Consider the following 18708-nt stretch of genomic DNA (forward strand, 5'->3'; position numbering starts at 1 on the left):
GCTGATGCGTCTGCATAATGACCTCGCGGAAGGATCGCCGCTACCACCGGCAGAGCCCACGTCCCGGCTCGAATCATTTTGGGGTCCCAAGAGGGAACCCCAAAATGATGGTGGGGTTACCGGATCTGAGCTTGCAGACTCGGTCCTGGAATCCCCGGTGGAGAATCTCGTCTCAGGAGGGAGGACTCGCTAAAGTCCGGACGGTCTTCTAAGCTGCTTCCTCTCCTCTACAGCGGCAGAGGCGATTCTACGTGCCTTCGGAAGACCCGATACTGCCGAAAACAGGTTTAACCGGAGTTAGCGAGGCTGACTCCAGGTGTGTCCCTGCAGCAGCTCCTGTCGGAGAACCTATGGTTCTCGCAGCAGGAGGCACTTGCCCTGGAATCTACCGCTATGGCAGCATTCCAGGCAGTTTCCTGGTTGGATTTGTGGTCCCTCACAATATCCAAAGTAGCGGCCGGCTCTGGGAGCTCTGCTCTCGAAGACGACGCTTTCTTTTAGGAGACTGTGCCAGTCTGGAGGAAGAGCAATCTCTTACCTCGCCCATCAGATGCTAACCTGTGGGCCAACTTGGTCTTCGACGTAGGGACGCAGTCCTTACCCGAGTGACCAAGGGGGCCGGGCGTGAGGCGGCACTCGGGCTTCGAAATGGACCTCTTAGGAGTCCCCAGCTCTCTTCCCTGGAGAGATGGTGGACGCTGCGGTGGAAAGGCGGCGCACTGACGAGAGTGACCGCTTAGTTCACAGGCAGTCTCGAAGGTTACTGGGCAATCTCGAGCGACTGCAGCCAAACCAAAGAGCTTGGCTAGCGCTTCCACGGCGGCGAAGACGGTTGCACCGTCCAAACCCCGTGTGAAGACTCCTGTAGTTTCAACTTCTGCTAGAGGAGGCCGCAACCAGCCTCCTCCCAGCCCTCCTTTCCCCCGAGGGGGGGGTGCTGGAAAGAAGTCGAAACTAGGTGGGAAAACGCTAGGGACGGCGTTCCCCCTCACCTGCTGCCGGAAGTGGGGGGGTGCCTAGCGAGCCATTGGGCGACTTGGCAGCGCTACGGCGCCGACGAATGGATAGTAGAACGTCCTTCGGGAGGGATATCTACTACCCTTCGAGTCTCGGCCCCCCCTCATCTCCAATCCAGTCCACCTACAGACCTATGTTCCGGGGATCAGCAAAGGACAAACGCTCTTCGACAGGAGATCAAGACCATGCTGGCGAAACGAGCTGTAGAAATCGTGGAGGACCAGTCACCGGGCTTTTACAGCCGCCTCTTCTAGTGGAGAAGGCATCGGGGGGCTGGCGTCCGGTGATAGACCTCTCTCCCCTGAACCGCTTTCGTTCGCACGACGCGGTTCACGATGGAGTCGGCACGATCGGTGCTCCGACTCTATCATGGGGGAACGATTTCATGCTTTCAGTGGACTTGAAGGACGCGTATTTTCAAATACCCATCCATCAGTCCTCCAGAAAGTACCTCCGCTTCATCTTCGACGGGACGGTGTACCAATTAAGGGCACTTTGTTTCGGTCTCTCAACCGCCCCACAGGTGTTCACGCGAGTGTTCACTCTGGTGTCAGCTTGGGCCCATTCGCACGGGATACGTCTTTATGAGGTATCTCGACGATTGGCTAGTCCTGGCGAGCTCCGCTCGCAGTTGCTACAGGACAGAGATCGACTCCTCAAGTTTTGTCGCGATCTGGGGATCGTGATAAACTACGAGAAGTCCGATCTCGAACCCAAGCAGAAGATGAAGTACCTGGGTATGCTGATAGACACGGTAGCAGGGCAGGTCTTCCCGCAGACTTGCGTATCAGCAAATTCAGGGAGGCAGCCGGCCGGTTCCTGTCGCGACAGGAACAGGCAGCACAGCAATGGCAAGTCGTGATCGCCATCTGTCGTCACTCGAGAAGTTAGTCCCTCACGGGCGTCTTCACCTGCGGTCTCTCAGTGGAGGCTAAGGGAGAGTTGGTCTCAGGCCAAGGATCCTCCTTACTTTCCCGTGGCTATCACGGACAAGGTGAGGGCAGGACCTAGCCTGGTGGCTCGACGACAAAAACCTCTTAAGAGGAGTGCCCATACGCACTCCCCCCCCGGAGATGCTTCTGTTCTCAGACGCATCGACCGAGGGGATGGGGCGACACACCTGGAAGAGTTGCTGACTGCAGGTGTGTGGGACCATCACGAAAAGCACCTTCACATCAATGTCCTGGAACTCAAGGCGGCGTTCTACGCTCTCCAAGGAGTTTCAGGGAACCTCGCTTGGTGGGACACTCAGTGGTGTTGATGTGCGACAACACCACAGTAGTGGCATATGTCAACAAGCAGGGGGGGCTAGTGTCTCTTCCGCTCCATCAGTTGACGGTGCAGGTGCACGAGTGGGCCACGGCTCATCGATAGAGCTGTCAGCACGCTACATTCCAGGCAAGAGGAATGTAGTAGCAGACAGCTCAGCCGTCGGGATCAGGTGATGTAGGGACCGAATGGTCTCTACACCAAGACGTAGCGGAAGGCTCTTCAACCTGTGGGGCGACCGGTCGTAGACCTGTTCGCCACCCGGCACAACAGAAAACTTCAGGTTTTCTTCTCAGCTGTCCGACGGACCCATGGGCAGCTGCAGAGGACGCTCTCCAACACCCCTGGGACAACCTCTTCGCTTACTCCTTTCCTCCCTTCTGTCTGATTTCGGAAAGTGATCAGTCGAGCGCTGGGTCACTCCCAATCTCAGAATGATCCTGGTGGCTCCCAAACGGCCGCAAGCCGTTTGGTATCCGGACCTGCTCGGGCTCTTGCTTGCGGACGCACCAAGAGAGCTACCCACTTGGCACAACCTTCTAGCCCAGCCACACGTAGAACGGTACCACCAAGCAGTCCAGTCCCTTCAACTTCACGGCTGGCTGTTATCCACCATCTTCTTGCGAACGAGAGGCTTTTCTCGTAGCGCAGCAACAGAGATGGCTGGACACGTCCGACAGTCCTCTGCAGCTGTGTACCAGGGGAAGTGGGCCTCGTCTGTGGTTGGTGTCGTAGACAGGGTCTGTCTCCTCTCAGAGCCACTCTTCAGCAGGTAGCGGATTTCCTCGTGTTCTTCGCCGAGAGAAGCTCCTCTCAGTACCCACAGTTAAAGGATATAGAGCAGCACTGGCGCTCGTCCTAAACTGAGGGGACCTGGACATCTCGAATTCGTTCGAGATCTCCTTGCTAATGAATGGAGGGCTTCGGAAAAGGTTCTTGCCCCACCCAGGGAACTCAGGTGCCCCCTGCGGGTGGGATGTGACTCTCGTACTTAGGAGTTTGACTCGAAGACCCTTCGAGCCACTCCGAGAGTCGTCAGACAGGGATCTGACTCTCAAGACCCTCTTCTTGCTGGCCCTGGCATCGGCGAAGAGAGTAGGGGAACTACATGGCCTTTCTTATGAGGGTTAAACATACCAGAGGCTGGGGATCTGTGACGCTCGATTTCGTCCCGAACTTCGTAGCTAAGACTCAGAATCCGTCGATCCCTGACGACAGGTTCGAGTCTTTCACGATCCCCTCCCTTCTGGACTTCACCGATAACGATGCGGATGAGATGCTGCTTTGTCCTGTGAGGGCGCTACGGCGCTATCTGAAGAGAACTCGACATCTCAGGCCTGAGTGTCGACGCCTCTTCGTTAGCACTGGGTTACCAAGAAAGAAGTCTCCAAGAACACGCTTTCTTTCTGGCTGCGTGAGTGATCAGGAGAGCGTACGAGGCTGATGGTAGCGACGACATCCGTACGCTCCGACCGAGAGCCACGAAGTCAGAGGTATCGGACCCTCCTTAGCGTTCCGTAAGAACTTCTACCGTGGCGCAGGTCCTGAAGGCAGGTGTCTGGGCCAACCAGACCACCTTCACGTCCTTTCTACCTTCGGGATATTGCCCCACAAAGTCCTTGGATACTTTTTCCTTGGGACCTGTGGTGGCTGCTCAACACGTTGTGTAAGCTTACCCAGCAACCCGAGCAGGCAGAACAGCATCGATTCCTGGTATGACTGGGGAGGGAGAATGAATGTGCGAATGAGAGAGTGACTGGCTTCTCTTCACCATCTTTCTCTAACCTCTACCTGTGGGCAGAGGGATACGGTCGTTACCTTGCTGGAAGGGAGTCAGATGCAGGTAAGCTATTCAACAGAGCTCCATCCTATCTCTTTAACTAGAGATAGGAGTGTATATCACCACTTTCTCCAACAAGGGGGAGAAAGTGGATGCCTACATGAGACAAACCCATTACTTTACATTTGCTCATGTAAAGGAAAAAGTTCTTACAATGCTGGTACAAAGAGATACGCTTGCCTCTCTCTTAGTACTCGGCCCAGAGGTCTGACCATTGATCCTGCGGTGCACACCCCAATCAATCGGACAGAGGCTTGGATCCCTCCCTCGCTCTTCCGACCAGGGAGGCATTCCAGGGATGGACGAACACCAGTCTGTTCATCAAAGACTCAGATTCCTCCCACCAAGAAGTGAGTCTTCCTATTGTTAAAGGACCGAGGGTTTGTATTACGTATCGGAACAAATGACAATTTGTCGAAAATTGCATTTTTCCTAACTATACAAACCTGAGGTCCTTTCTACATATAGTCCCCCTACTATGCCACCCCTCACTGCGTATTTTGCATGGGCCAAAAGCAAAAGTGATTTGTTTACCTCCCAGTCGCGCGGCGCGCGACGATCGGACAAGCAGTTAACTACCGTTCTCCCCTTGTTCGAAGCTTACGACCGTTCCAGCTGCCGCTAGCTACTTCCTATTGTTAAAGGACCTCAGGTTTGTATAGTTAGGAAAAATGCAATTTTCGACAAATTGTCATGTTGTAAGGTTAAGGCCTGGATTAACCTTGGATCAGGTTAAAATGGAGTGCCCTTCGATGACATACCAAGGGGCTGCTACGTTAGAAGCAACAGCTTCTTCTGTCTTTCAGGCTGCTTCTTGGTTAGACCTTTGGTCAACAGCAGTGGCGAAGATTGCATCCTCGGAAGACAACAAGGAAAGTAGTGGATGAACCATTGTTCATTAGATTACTACAGTCAGGTTCCAAGGCGATTGCGTACCTGACAAACGTAAGTGCCAATGTTTGGGCAAATATCCTGCTAATGAGGAGAGATGCAGCGTTGGCTAGACTAAGCCGCAATGTGGATTTGGATTCCCTGTTAGCAATGAGGAATGGGGATATCTTGGAATCGCAACTGCTGTTGCCAGAGGTCATACTGGAAGAGGCGATAGATAAAAGGATGGACACTAACGATAGGTTGGTGCAACAGGCAGTTAGGAAAACGTCTAACAGTCAAACTACTCCTTTGGAGGGAAGACAACAGCAGATGTCTCGAAAGAAGACAGTGAGACATAGTAGCCCTAATAGAGTCACAAGACCCTCTTCCCCAAAGAGGATAAACTCATCGGCCCTTTCACAATAGAAACAAAACAGAGGAAGGGGCAATAGGGGCGGGGAAGAGGGAGAGGCTCAAGAAGATAGGATGGGCGCCTCCCATCACTCGGCCACACCAGTGGGGGGTTGCCTGGCAAATCACTGGAAGGTGTGGCAGGAACTAGGGGCAGAGCAGTGGGTGGTGGATGTTCTCAGGATCGGGTATTTGATCCCGTTCGAGGTACCCCGCCCCTGACAGATCACCATTACCCCACGTCACTTATTGCCCCACAAATCTCAGAAGGCCACTATTCTGCAGGACGAAGTGAAGAAGATGATGGAAAAAGGAGCTGTGCAACAAGTATGCAGTCCGACAAAAGGCTTCTACAGCAGGATTTTCCTGGTACCCAAAGCCAACGGGGAGTGGAGGACAGTAATAGACTTGTCAACGCTGAATCTGTGTATAAGGAAAACCAGTTTCAAGATGGAAACTCCGAAAACGGTTCTACAAGCAGTCAGAATCGGAGACTTTATGCTGACAGTCGATCTAAAGGACGCATACTTTCAGATACCAGTCCATCAGTCTTCAAGGAAATTTCTCTGCTTCAGTCTTGCAGGGAAAGCTTTCGAATTCAAGGTCCTGTGCTTCGGATTGACAACGTCTCCTCAAGTTTTTACAAGTGTTTCACCCTCGTGTCGGCGTGGGCGCATGCTCAGGGATCAGGCTAATAAGATATCTGGACGATTGGCTGGTGATAGCAAAGTCCAGGGAGAAATTACTCAGGGACAGGGCGGGGGCCCTCCTGAACAGCTTTGTCACAGCCTAGGTATTGTGGTGAATCAGGAGAAGTCGCAGTTGGATCCAAGTCAACGTTTGGAATATCTGGGAATGGTGATAGACACAACACAAGCCAAAGTATTCCCGACAGACCAAAGAGTAGAGAAATGCAAACAAGGGGTGTGAATGCCTTTCTGGGAAAGCAGACACAGCCAGCAAGACAGTGGCAGGTGGTGCTGGGAATCCTAACCTCCCTGGAGAAGCTAGTACCACAAGGAAGGCTACACCTTCGGTCCCTACAATGGAGGATGAAGGAGTTTTGGTCACCAACAGTAGATCATCCGTACGAGCGCAAACATTTCCCTTGTCGGCAGAAGTGAGGAGAAAGGACTGCTGGGGTGGGTTATGTCCCCCTTCAACAATCCTCCCACCAGACCTCTTGCTGTTTTCTCGGATGCGTCACTAGAAGGCTGGGGAGCCCATATGGAGGAGTTGATGGTGTCAGCAAAATGGAGTTGCAAGGACAGAGAACTCCATATAACGTGCTGGAGTTGAAAGCAGCTTTTCTGGCTCTACAGGAATCAGGGAGAGAGTAAAGGGACACTCAGTGGTATTGATGTCAGACAACACCACAGTAGTAGCTTATATAAACAAGCAAGGAGGCCTAGTTTCTCGGCAGTTACATGTGATGACAGTTCAACTTCACCAGGGGTTTGGGCTATAGAGAAACCTGGTAGACATCAAGGCCAGGTATATTCCGGGAAAAAAGAAACATAGTGGCCGACAAGTTGAGCCGCATTGGGATCAGATTCTGGGAACGGAGTGGTCCCTACACCAACAGGTAGTGGACAGGATGCTCATGTTGTGGGAAGGACCGATCATAGACCTATTCGCGAACCCAGGTAACCAAAAAACAAAAAGTTGGAAGTGTATTGTTCAGTAGTCCCAGACGCAGAGGCAGTAGCAGAAGATGCGCTACAACACCCTGGGACAATCTGGACGGTGTACGCATTTTCCTCCATTTTTGTCTAATTCCGTCAGGGGGGGTGGTTCTGAACAGGGTAATGCGGTCTCAGAACCTCAAGATGACCCTGGTAGCCCCGTTATGGCCGAAAGCAGAGTGGTTTCCAGACCTACTGGAACTCCTAGTAGATGTGCCAAGAGAGTTACCTCCATGGAGCAACCTTCTGTGTCAGCCGCACGTGGAGAGGTACCACCAGTAACGGTGAAGTCCCTATCGCTTCACGGGTGGGTGGAGACTGTCAAGTATCTCCTCCGGTCGCGAGGGGTTTCCGCAGAAAGCAGCAACTCAGATGGCAGGTAATATCAGAAAATCATCTGCGACAGTATACCAAGGAAAGTGGTCAGCATACTGTGATTGGTGTCGTAGAGGGAACGTGTCTCTACTCGGTACCACTATTCAGCAGTTAGCAGACTTTCTGATATATCTCAGAACAGAAAAACATATGTCTGTATCTGCAGTGAAGGGGTACAGGGCGGCTCTAGCCTCAGTCTTACGAATGAAAGGAGTGAACATATCGTCTTCATGGGAGTTGGTCATGCTGATGAGGAGCTTTGAACAGTCATTGCCCACCAAAGGAGCTAAAAGCCCCAGATGGGGATCTGACCAAGGTTACTGAGTAGTCTGACAAAACCCCCCTACGAACCACTAAGGCAGTCCACGGATAGGAGCCTGAACCCTTGAAACGACAGTCCTTCTTATTTGCCCTGGGTTCAAACCAAAAGGGTGGGGGAGCTACAATGGCCTCTCATATCTCATAAAGCACTCGAGAGGTTGGAGATCAATGGTATTTGAGTTTGTCCCAGAATTCGTGGCCAAGACCCAAAATCCAACAATAGTAGACGGCAGATTCGACTCCTTTACCATACCTTCCTTGGCAGACTTTGTAGACAACGACAAAGCTGAGATGCTCCTGTGCCCCGTCAGGGCACTAAGGGAGTACTTAAAGAGAACAAGGCACTCAGGCCGGGGTGCCGGAGGTTGTTCGTAAGTACAGGACGGAACAAGAAGGAAGTGACCAAGAATACAATATCGTTTGGCTAAGGGAGACGATCAGAGATGCTTATACGGCAGAAGACAGAGGGTCAGATCTTACCTTACAGACCTTACATCTTGTTCGGGTTGCCCCAGGTCCCTCAGTGTGAGGCACCTCTAATGTCTACCAGAGAGTTGCTAGTACATCTTCCGGTATATTTTGCATCTTCCAATCTTGGATGGTCTGGGATGCAGTTTAGATATTTGTCGAGCTTATTCTTAAACACATCTACGCTCACTCCTGATATATTCCTCAGATGAGCTGGCAACGCATTAAATAGACGCTGCATTATCGATGCTGGTGTGTAGTGGATTAATGTCCCTGTGTGATTTCTTATGGTTTTCCTGGTTATAGCCTTGGTTATTTTTAGTTTTGGGCACTATTAATCTACCTCTGCTTGCTCTTTCTGATATTTTTAGTTCCATGATATTTTCTGCTATTCCTTCTATCTGTTTCCATGCCTGAATTATCATGTAGCGTTCTCTTCTCCTTTCTAGACTATATAATTTTAAGAATTGTAGTCTTTCCCAGTAGTCTAGGTCCTTAACTTCTTCTATTCTAGCTGTAAAGGACCTTGTACACTCTCTATTTGTGCAATATCCTTTTGATAGTGTGGGTACCATATCATATTGCAATATTCAAGTGGACTACGAACATATGTTTTATAAAGCATAATCATGTGTTCAGCTTTTCTTGTTTTGAAGTGCCGTAACAACATTCCCATTTTTGCTTTACATTTTGCCAACAGAGTTGCTATTTGATCATTGCATAACATGTTCCTATTCATCATCACACCAAGGTCTTTAACTGCTTCCTTATTTGTGATGGTCTCATTATTAGGTCCCTTATATGCATATAGCTTTCTTTCTCTGTCTCCATATTTATTGATTCAAATTTATCAGAGTTAAATACCATCCTATTTACCTCTGCCCAATCATATACTTTGTTAAGGTCTCTTTGTAGAGCGTTTCCTATCTTCATTCACAAGTAATTTCTCTACTTATTCTTGTGTCATCTGCGAAACTACTCACTACCGAATCCTTCACATTATTGTCTATGTCTTCAATCATAATAACAAACAGTATTGCAGCTAACACCGTACCTTGCGGCACACCGGATATTACCTTGACTTCACCCCTCCGATTTCTCGTCGTTTGCAATAACTATCTGTTTTCTGTTGTGTAAAAATTCTTTTAACCATCTTCCTACTTTATCCACGATATTGTGTTTTCTAATTTTCTTCGCTAATATATTATGGTCTACTTTATCAAAAGCTTTTGCAAAGTCTAAATAAACCACATCTGTTTCATTTCCGCTTTTCATATTTTTTGAATATGTTCTCACGGTGGACTAACAGTTGGGTTTGTGTACTTTTTCCGGGTACGAAATGAAACCAATGTTGTCCTTTATTAAACAAATTATTTTTTATTAAATAATGTTTCATAATATTTTTCTTCATTACCCTTTCATACACTTTCATAATATGTGATGTTAGACTAACAGGCCTATAATTACTTGCCTCTAGTCTTGATCCACTTTTGAAAGTAGGGGTAAGGGGTATATGCTAATTTGTGGCTCATCATAAATCTTGCCTGTATCTACACTTTGTCTTAATAATATTGCAAGTGGCTTTGCGATAGAATGAACTGACTTTCTTTAACAAAATAGCAGGAATTCCATCAGGCCCTGCAGCAGCTCCATTTTTAATTTCATTAATAGCCTGCACAATATCAGCTTCATTAATATCTATGTCAGCTAAATATTCACTATTTTCATCCCTTACTTCTATATCATTATCTTCATATCTATTCTAGGGGGTGCAATTCTCTCTTATATAGTTCTGCCAGTATGTTGCAAATTTCCTTTTTTTCATTCGTTAATCTCCCTTCAATTCTCAGAGGGCCTATTTCCATTCTTCTTTTATTCATCTTCTTCGCATATGAGTATAATAGCTTGGGGTTTTGCTTGATATTTAATAGGGTTTTTTCTTCCAAGTCCCGTTTTTCATTTTCTTTTGATTGTATAATCTTTTGTTCTGCATTTTTCTATCTTACTTTTTAGTTCTATAACTTTCCATGCATTTTTTTCTTTTGCAAGACCTTTTTTCCACTTTCTGATTTTCTGGAACAAGATCCTTCTGTCTCTTGGTATGCATGAATGATGTTTACTTTTCTTCTTCGGTATATATTTTTCCACTATTTTCTCCAATATTTTATATAATATCTCCGTATTTACCCTTATGTCATCACTTACGAAAATGTTATCCCAATCTTTGTTTAATTCTTCATTAATTTCTGACCATTTTAATATTTTTACTGTAGAAGTTGTATTTTCCATATCCTTCCCACTTTTTCATTTCTTGCTTATCTCTATTTTCCACTTGCTTTGGAATGAACTGTTAATTCTATGACATTATGGTCTGAAATATTCGCATTATAAACTATTATTTCTTTAACATAATTCATCTCGTTCACAAATACTAGGTCTAAAGTATTTTCCTTTCTTGTTGGCAGGTGATTTATTTGTTGAATGTTGTATTCTAGTAGCATATCTAATAGCTTTTCAAATTGCCTCTTATCTTCTGCACTACTATTACTCTCTTTTTTATATGTATATGTATAGCCAGGTGGGAGCTAGAGCTCATGACATAGGGGCGTGAGTGTGTCCCCCCTTGGCCATTTAAAGAAAGAAACCCATTTTAGTCCCTGGTGGATTAAAATTGCTCTGAATAGCTGGTGGTTGTGGGAAAAAACGCCAAACAACTTTCACCTCATTTTTTTATTTGAAAGATGTTGCCCATAGATCCTTGGACACCTTTTCCTTGGGTCCAGTGGTGGCGGCCCAACAAGTGATATAGTTCATCCAGTGCCCCTGGCGGGGTCAGTTTGCAGTCTAGTCTAAGATGAAGGTATGAAAGTAGAATGAATGGGATGACTGGTCTTTTTTCTTTACTACTTTCTTCCTACTCCTTTAACTACGGGCAATATGAAGGAGAGTACCGTCATGTGCTGGAACGGACTAGATGCAGGTGAGGTGGTCAGCCATACTGTGAAGCCTATCTATGGTGATGATATACTTTCAGTAGCAACACACCCCTCTGGATAATAGGGAAAAGAGGGGTGAAGGTGGATCCAGTTGCAAGGGACAAGAGTAAACAGTAGAATGGTATCTACACCCAGTGGGAGAAAACCAATAGATCCGCTTATATCTTTGGTCCTAGGTTCATTGTCCATTCTCTTAGAATTTCCCTATATATTCGGAAATGGATAAGGTGGCAAACTCCCAGTCAGTTGTAGAGACTTACCTCCCTCCAATAGTAAGTCTATCCTAATGTTAAGACCGAAGGTTTGTTTCGTGTATGAACAAATACCAAATTTGTAACTAATTTGTATTTTTCATAACTGACAAACCTGAGGTCTTAACAGTTAAAGGCCCACCTCGAACCACCCCTCTAGCAGTCTAAACTGGGTTAGAAATATAACTGGTGGGTCACAGGTAGCCGTGGGCATTCTGGGTATACATGCCCCGTGACCTGGTATAGATGCCATTAGTCCCTGGATCTCACAAGTGTAATTTTAATTCTACCGGTTTCCAGCTTGGCGCTAGTAAATCCTAATGTTAAGACCTCAGGTTTGTTAGTTATGAAAAATGCAAATTAGTTACAAATTTGGTATTTTTTATTTTTCCCATAAGGTCACATATTCTTTCATCTAGTGTATTGCGTCCTTATAGTAGTGTACATCCTTTGTGGTTAGTCATATATCTTAGCAGAATTAACCATAATTCCAACACTATTTGTCCTGCAAGGTTCCAGCTTTTATGACCTATTCTGTTTTATCCTATTATTTTATGAGTAAGGCTTACCTACGTGAAAATTTTTTCACTTAAACGAAGGAATTAATCTTTTCTTGCCAATTCCATTACGTTATGATAATTTTTCTTTTTCTATGTCCAAGACAGAATGCAATCTTGTTTTGTCAGTCTAGTCTTCATCCTTACTTTGCACATTTTAAGATGTGCCTAATATTCATTTAGTATTGGTCATAGTTTTTTTGCTTGTAAATTTTTTCCCAATTCTTTGAGTAGCATTTGGTTAACGGGTATTTCTGTATTCTTAAGAGATACTGTGTTTGAAGTTGCACTCGTTCGAAACTCATACCAATTTTCATAAAAAAAAAAAAATGAATTAAAAATATTTGAAAGAATATTTTATGAGGTTAAATTAATTCATAGAAAGCAGCTTTTAGTTTGTGCTCATGCATTGGTCATCAAAAGTTCTAAACAAAAGGGAATAGCCATTATAAGTTTTAGGTTCTTCATTTCATTAAGGTATATTTGTGGCTGGAACACAGCTCTAATTTAGTTCAGAAAGACTTCTCTAATGGGCTACCCTAGTGCTCGACACGAAATACTGTGTTTGTCTAGGACAACTGAGTAGGGTCACAGTGCATCAACATTAGGTAGTTATTCTCAGACTCCAACCTCTTGTGCTGAAGACAGGAAAAGCTCTGGTATATCTTGGATAGTTTTCCTTGTCTAATCAAGAATTGTCCTTTTATATTCATATATTTATTCATTATCTTCAACTTAAAGTTCTTTATCACACGTGGATGACACGAAAGGCTCGTATTGTCAGTTAAACAAGTCATCAGTCATTATTTTTCAGCACTGGGAGAAAACTAATACACATGTTAAGTATTTGCTAATGGCAGTTTAATGTGCCTGTGCTGTTTAGATTTTGTTTCTGTAGCCTGATAGTAGACCCTCTTTATTCCAGGTTAAACAAAGCATGACTCGAGCCAGAGCAGAACATCGCAAAGTTTCAAATGATTCGTCATTCTCCCAAAGCGCATCGTTTCCCTCTGTGTCTGGTGCACCTCGAACTGAAGAAATCAGACAGTGGGTCAATAAATACAAAAATCTGCGGAAAAAGCAAAAACAGACCAAGAACTTGGATGATGCATATCTCTCTCTGCCTCAGTACATTGATGACGATGATGATTACAATGAGGAAATTTTACCCGAGGAAGAGAAAGATTACATGGAAGAAAACTTCTATTTAGATATGCATGAGAAAACTTGAGTGTTTTAGTTCAGACTGAATCAACATCACCTTCGTGAGTAGTGAAAGGGATTGCTTGTATCAGCTAGGTACTGGATTTTTTTTTTTACGGATTATGTACGTATATGGTAAGAGTGAAGAAGTTAAGTAATTTCACCCTGGTATATTATGAAATAAAAATGGTTGTAAACCACATTATTTTTTGAAACTGACTAATACTTTTGATAGGAATCCTAAGACCATTCATTGCCTATACTGTTTTTTTTTCATCTGTCCATCCGCCTGTGGTGTTTTTGTATGGTAACACTGCGTCCCGGGCTTTAAATAGTTACGCTGTGTGCAAGTTTGAGGTAAATAAAAGGATATCTGGGTGTACATTTGCAACTGTAGTGTTTAATAATTTACTATATGCGAATTACACTTAATATTCGAAATAGGATATTAATCGTTGAATGTAAGCTAATGTAACTATCCTAGGCCCGGGACGCAGTGTTACCATACAAAAACACCACAGGTGGATGGACACAAAACCACGAGACTCGTGCATGCAATTCATGACAAATGAATAACTTCTCTATTGCCTTAATTGTGCTACTTCTGTGCAGAGCCCAACTTTATTTTCAAGTGACCTGCATGACTGGCCTCATTTAGTAGTTTTTTTTTTTTTTTTTTTTTTTTTGTTTTTTTTTTTTTTTTTTTTTTTTATCAAATGATCAACTCTTATTACAAGTCTCAACCTACCTCAGCCTTTTATGAGCTTTGATTTTCCAATCTCTCAATATAAATGTAATGGACATTACAGATGTGTTTCGACCGTGTAATACTCCAGTTTCTTATTTGACTAACTGGTTAAAACTTGAGCTGGGTTTTACAAGGTCAATCAGTACTAAAGGGAGTGAAAAATGACAAATTTCATCAGCACCATGGTTTACTATTATGCACAGAATGCTATAGCAGATACTTCCAAGTTTTCTTCTCCAGCAGAGGAAGACCTCCAACTGTTGTAAGAGAACATGGGGAGGCGCTGAGCTGCAGTTATTCCTTGTGCCATTGAACACATTTTTCTCTGTAATGTGCAATCATAACCAATAGATGCAGTCACTTATGAGACTCAAGACACTTTCAGCACATCAAAATTTCTAATTAATGACATGAAGTAGACATTAACTAATTAGAATGAATATAGGAAATTTAGGCATACAGCCAGTACTGTTATTTGGATGCATAACATGGCTGCCCTTGTTGGCAGGGTTAGGGTTTCTTTTCCTTGTCACACCTCTGGTTCGACCCAGCCATACTCATCACTTTTCATGAGTGACTAACCAAACAAAATCTAGTGGAAATTTCCATGGGGGGACAAACACACCAACATGAAGCGAGACTCTTTATTTCTTTACATGTATGGTGGTGCTAAACCATATAATAATAATGAAGTATCATCACCTATTGCCTTCTTAGGCCGTTATTTTTCCAAGAACTCCTAGATGCTCCAGTAGAAGCATTGTTCAAAACCAAACTAATCTAGTTCACATTGATACAATTTAAAAACTAAACATTACACTTACATTCACCTTTTTAACAGGTCATAAGCATTTGTCAATTTATGCATTTCACTATCAGTCTACAATCCTAGGCAAGATTTGACAAAAAAAAAAAAAATAAGAAACCTGAAATTTCTACAATCCTAGGCAAGATTTGACAAAAAGACCTAGACTGAAACTTAATCACTAAAAATGACAATGTCGAATGGAAATGCATAAGCTATGCAATAGAAAACAAAAATATAAAAAAAGAATAAAATGAACCTATTCCAAAGAGGGAAAGGGAAGAGAACTTTGGTACAAAAGCTTAAGGAATCTCCTGGCAAATTCTACACATTTTGCCAACAGATCTTTTCCATCCTTAATAATAAATTATGATGAAGAGGGTTCAGAAACTCCATCCTTAATAATAAATTATGATGAAGGTGGTTCAAAAGCAGACTCGACGCCGTACAATCCTAATATAGCACTTTTCGCAAGGTTGAACTTGGCTTTCTTGACATTGGGCCCTGCAAATGGAAAATATAATCATCATTGCTGGTACAACATGTGGGTAGTCTTGAAAATTTTCTACTAATGCTATCATCAAGCAGAGTAATTTTGGTGGTGATGGAAATGTTTGAAGTTTACCCAGCTGTAATCTTTACTGCAAATGTCTTACTTGTCCTTTTCATCCTTTCCAATAGGGATGTAAACTACAAAGTTTTGAAACTATAGTGTAATTCAGTTACAATTACTGACAATGATGAAAAATTATTTTATGGCAGATTAAGTATTTCCTTAAAACTATCAAATTAGTAGTCAGTTTTAACAATATAGTGACCAACCTTCTCCTGTGAAGTTCTGCTCATCAATTGTGCAACTAACTTCAAAGTATAGCTTCCCATCCTTGTTCAACTGACTGATATCGTACTGAATACCAGGTTTCATTTGATGCAAAACCATTACAGGATGCATGGCAGCTGCATTTTCAGGAACTTGTTTCGCTGGCTTGGGCACTTTGCCTTCTGCATTTTGTATGACAGTTTCCTGCTATACAATGTAACGTTAAGTGTCCATATGAAAGAGGGAGAAAGTTAATAATCATTTCACTGGTAAGGATCATCGTAAAGAATGCACACTGCGATATGACTTTTGAATATATACATACACAGCACATATTTGAGTAAAGCTACATATTTCAGTAAAGCTGAAATTTTTCTCCTACCTTTACCCCTTCCATGGGAGCTGCTACTGCTCCAGTGAGTGGACCTCCATGGGGTGCACGACCACCCAGGTGGGCTGAAATGGCCTCCGTGAATGCCGCTGCATTTGCAGCCTCCTCTTTTTCTGCTGCTGATGCTAAAAATGATGTGAATCCTGTCACATAAAATGGAAGTTTAATGGAAAAATATATTGAGCTTACACACTCCCATCACAGACATAGAAATAAATGAATGTTAAAAAAAAAAAAAAAAAAAAAAAAAAAAAAAAAAAAAAAAAAAAAAAAAAACAAAAAAAAAAAAAAAAAAAAAAAAAAAAAAAAAAAAAAAAAAAACTTGCATGCAATGAAGAGGGGGTTAACTCTTGTCTTCAAAATAAACCAAAATCTCTTATCAAGCCTACATTTTCTACATAGTTCAACTGCAAAACCTTGTTAACTGAAGTAAGAAAAACAATCATTCACTTGTAGCATGCAAAAGGTGTAGAGTAAATGGGATTAAAGCAGTCAAGCTGTTGACATTTTACCAAGGAAATTATGTCTTCATCAACTGAACAAAATTTAAGGCTAACCAAAAGGATTAACGACTCTTCTTTTAATGATGAACTACTACTACAATTCTTAACATTTATTTCCATCCAAGACTGACTATGGGACCATAAAAGGTCTTGAGGATATAAAAAATTTATTACTGTACATAAGTAATTGGTGATGACCCACGTTAAGTACTTTTGCCGGTCATAAGAAAAATAAATAAGAATGAAGCTGAAGACAAAGTTAACACTGGCAACTATTGCTTGTAATGATATGAAACCGATCTTTTAAGAAACATTTCTTTGTAGGCTGTACAACATTACCAAACCAATCATTCTTCAAATATCACATCATTCAACTCCTATGTCAACAAGCATGTACAAAAACTAGCACTGTGAGCACTTATAAATAAAGAAAAACAGACAAGGAACAAATTAAGGTGGCAAAGTATTAGACAACATTTGGGGAGTAAGTCATACAGGAATAATAATACATCCTAAACAATTTTATGACATCACTGCAAGCTGGTAAGTGAAGTAGTTCCGGTTTACAGTGTAAAAAATAGGGCATTGACCTTATTATATTGGAATCTGAGAATATAGCAGTAATGTACATATAAAATAATGGAAACAAATCTTGAAGCATAAAATTTTGCATCAGGAGAACATAACATGCAGTGCTGCTAAAATTCATAAACAAACTATAATACTTCCGAAGGGAGAAAAATAACTTTAACCAGTGTGTGTATTAGTCTGACCGTGTTGATGAACTTAGTATTATGGGTAATTGTACATGGGTCAAACTTCATTAAAACGCCTAGATCTGAGGCATTTAGCAAAAGCAAGAGATTTTTTTAACCAAGTACTGAATAACGTTAAAGAATTTCAATTTAATCTCTACAACAGAAGACAAATATAAATTTAGAGAGCTTACAGTTTTCTGGATAAAAAAAAAAAAAAAGCAACAGCAGCAGTAGCGTAGCTTTGCCAAACACTATCTGCTGAACTACCAAACAATAACTACATTACAGTTTTATCAAAAATGCACAACACACAAATCAATGGATAATACCAGTTCTTACCTGGAGGAACTCCTGTACCATATGGCTGTGCAGCAGGTGGGGGGCACATGCCGACGCGACCATCACGCCAGTCATTAAATAGTTTATAAATAGCAAATGATGCCAACGTTGCCCAAGGTGTCTTGTCCTCCTCTTTTGCTTCCTTTGCATTGGCAGCAACAACAGGTGGTTTTACAAAGCTGATGAGAGCCGCTTCAGCTGCTGCCTGCTTTGCTAATTGCTTAGAAGTACCAAACCCTCTATATTTTTGGTTGTCAACCTGAGAATAAGCCACCTGAATAGGTACCGGTGTTCAACTTTAAATCACATACTACTAGTTGGATTTATATAAATTGGTTCATTATAGATTCAATCAATTACTTCATTAGAAACTGAATGCACAAATTGGTTTCTGATTGCACAAATGGGTTAACTGGTTAACTACCTCTACAGAAACGCAGAACGGCTGACTGACGCCTCCTTCCTGCTCCGTGGTATAAACAACTCCAGGACGAAGCTCGTTGAGGCACATGACGGCATTCTTGGGCTGAACATACCGTCGAATCTTCAGATTCTTGGCTCCGGGCACCTTCTTTCTTTTAACCTTGACGCCTGCCACCACACATTAATTGAAAGGTCGCAACACACTTGTCATTGATAGGAAAATCAACTTGCACAAATATATATTAAATACAGCTATACGAAAGGATTATGTCTTTCACACGGAAACAATAAGTCTTCTAGTGTAAAAACATGTCCCCTGAGAGCAAGAGTAATTAGGGCAGGCCAGATTTTCACCAAATATGTGGAATGACTGCATAAGACTCAGTACACTACATACTTTCCGCTGCAGTCAAATCAGCTATGACAAGTGTGGGCAACACGCTTCAATTAAATTCTCTGAAAATGTCTCTACGACTGTTAAGCAAGCACCCAGCCTCATGCACGGCAGTCAACTTAGGACTTACTTGTAAATGTTATACCTAGAAGAGAGAGTACCTAAGTTACATACAAAAAATAATCAGACATTTACAAGAAATTCTCCGTTGACTCTGGTGTGCTAATATTAACTAGTGTCGTTAGGAGACATAACAGGTTA

The 18708-nt window shown here is 43.2% G+C and overlaps 2 protein-coding genes across 5 annotated transcripts in view; one reads left to right on the forward strand and one right to left on the reverse strand.

Annotated features, from left to right (window-relative positions):
- Positions 1 to 13485, forward strand: part of LOC135214354 (uncharacterized) — a 32789-nt gene extending 19304 nt beyond the window's left edge. Inside the window, exon 6 of the mRNA XM_064248575.1 lies at positions 12989 to 13485. Within this exon, the coding sequence (XP_064104645.1) occupies positions 12989 to 13294 (306 nt within the window). The 3' untranslated portion in view covers positions 13295 to 13485. The remainder of the gene's footprint in view (positions 1 to 12988) is intronic.
- Positions 13486 to 14644: 1159 nt separating this feature from the next.
- Positions 14645 to 18708, reverse strand: part of LOC135214355 (double-stranded RNA-specific editase 1-like) — a 65613-nt gene continuing 61549 nt past the window's right edge. The window contains exons 4-8 of one of the 4 annotated variants that reach the window (XM_064248578.1): positions 18055 to 18221; positions 17631 to 17889; positions 16022 to 16173; positions 15642 to 15846; positions 14645 to 15323 (exon numbers count right to left, since the gene is read on the reverse strand). In XM_064248578.1, the coding sequence (XP_064104648.1) occupies positions 15229 to 15323; positions 15642 to 15846; positions 16022 to 16173; positions 17631 to 17889; positions 18055 to 18221 (878 nt within the window). In that variant the 3' untranslated portion in view covers positions 14645 to 15228. Of the gene's footprint in view, positions 15324 to 15641; positions 15847 to 16021; positions 16174 to 17630; positions 17905 to 18054; positions 18222 to 18708 lie in introns of all 4 variants that reach the window. The other 3 variants (XM_064248579.1, XM_064248577.1, XM_064248576.1) reach the window with 3 other exon arrangements.

This window comes from Macrobrachium nipponense, chromosome 45, assembly GCF_015104395.2.
Source record: "Macrobrachium nipponense isolate FS-2020 chromosome 45, ASM1510439v2, whole genome shotgun sequence".
Lineage (NCBI taxonomy): Eukaryota > Metazoa > Arthropoda > Malacostraca > Decapoda > Palaemonidae > Macrobrachium > Macrobrachium nipponense.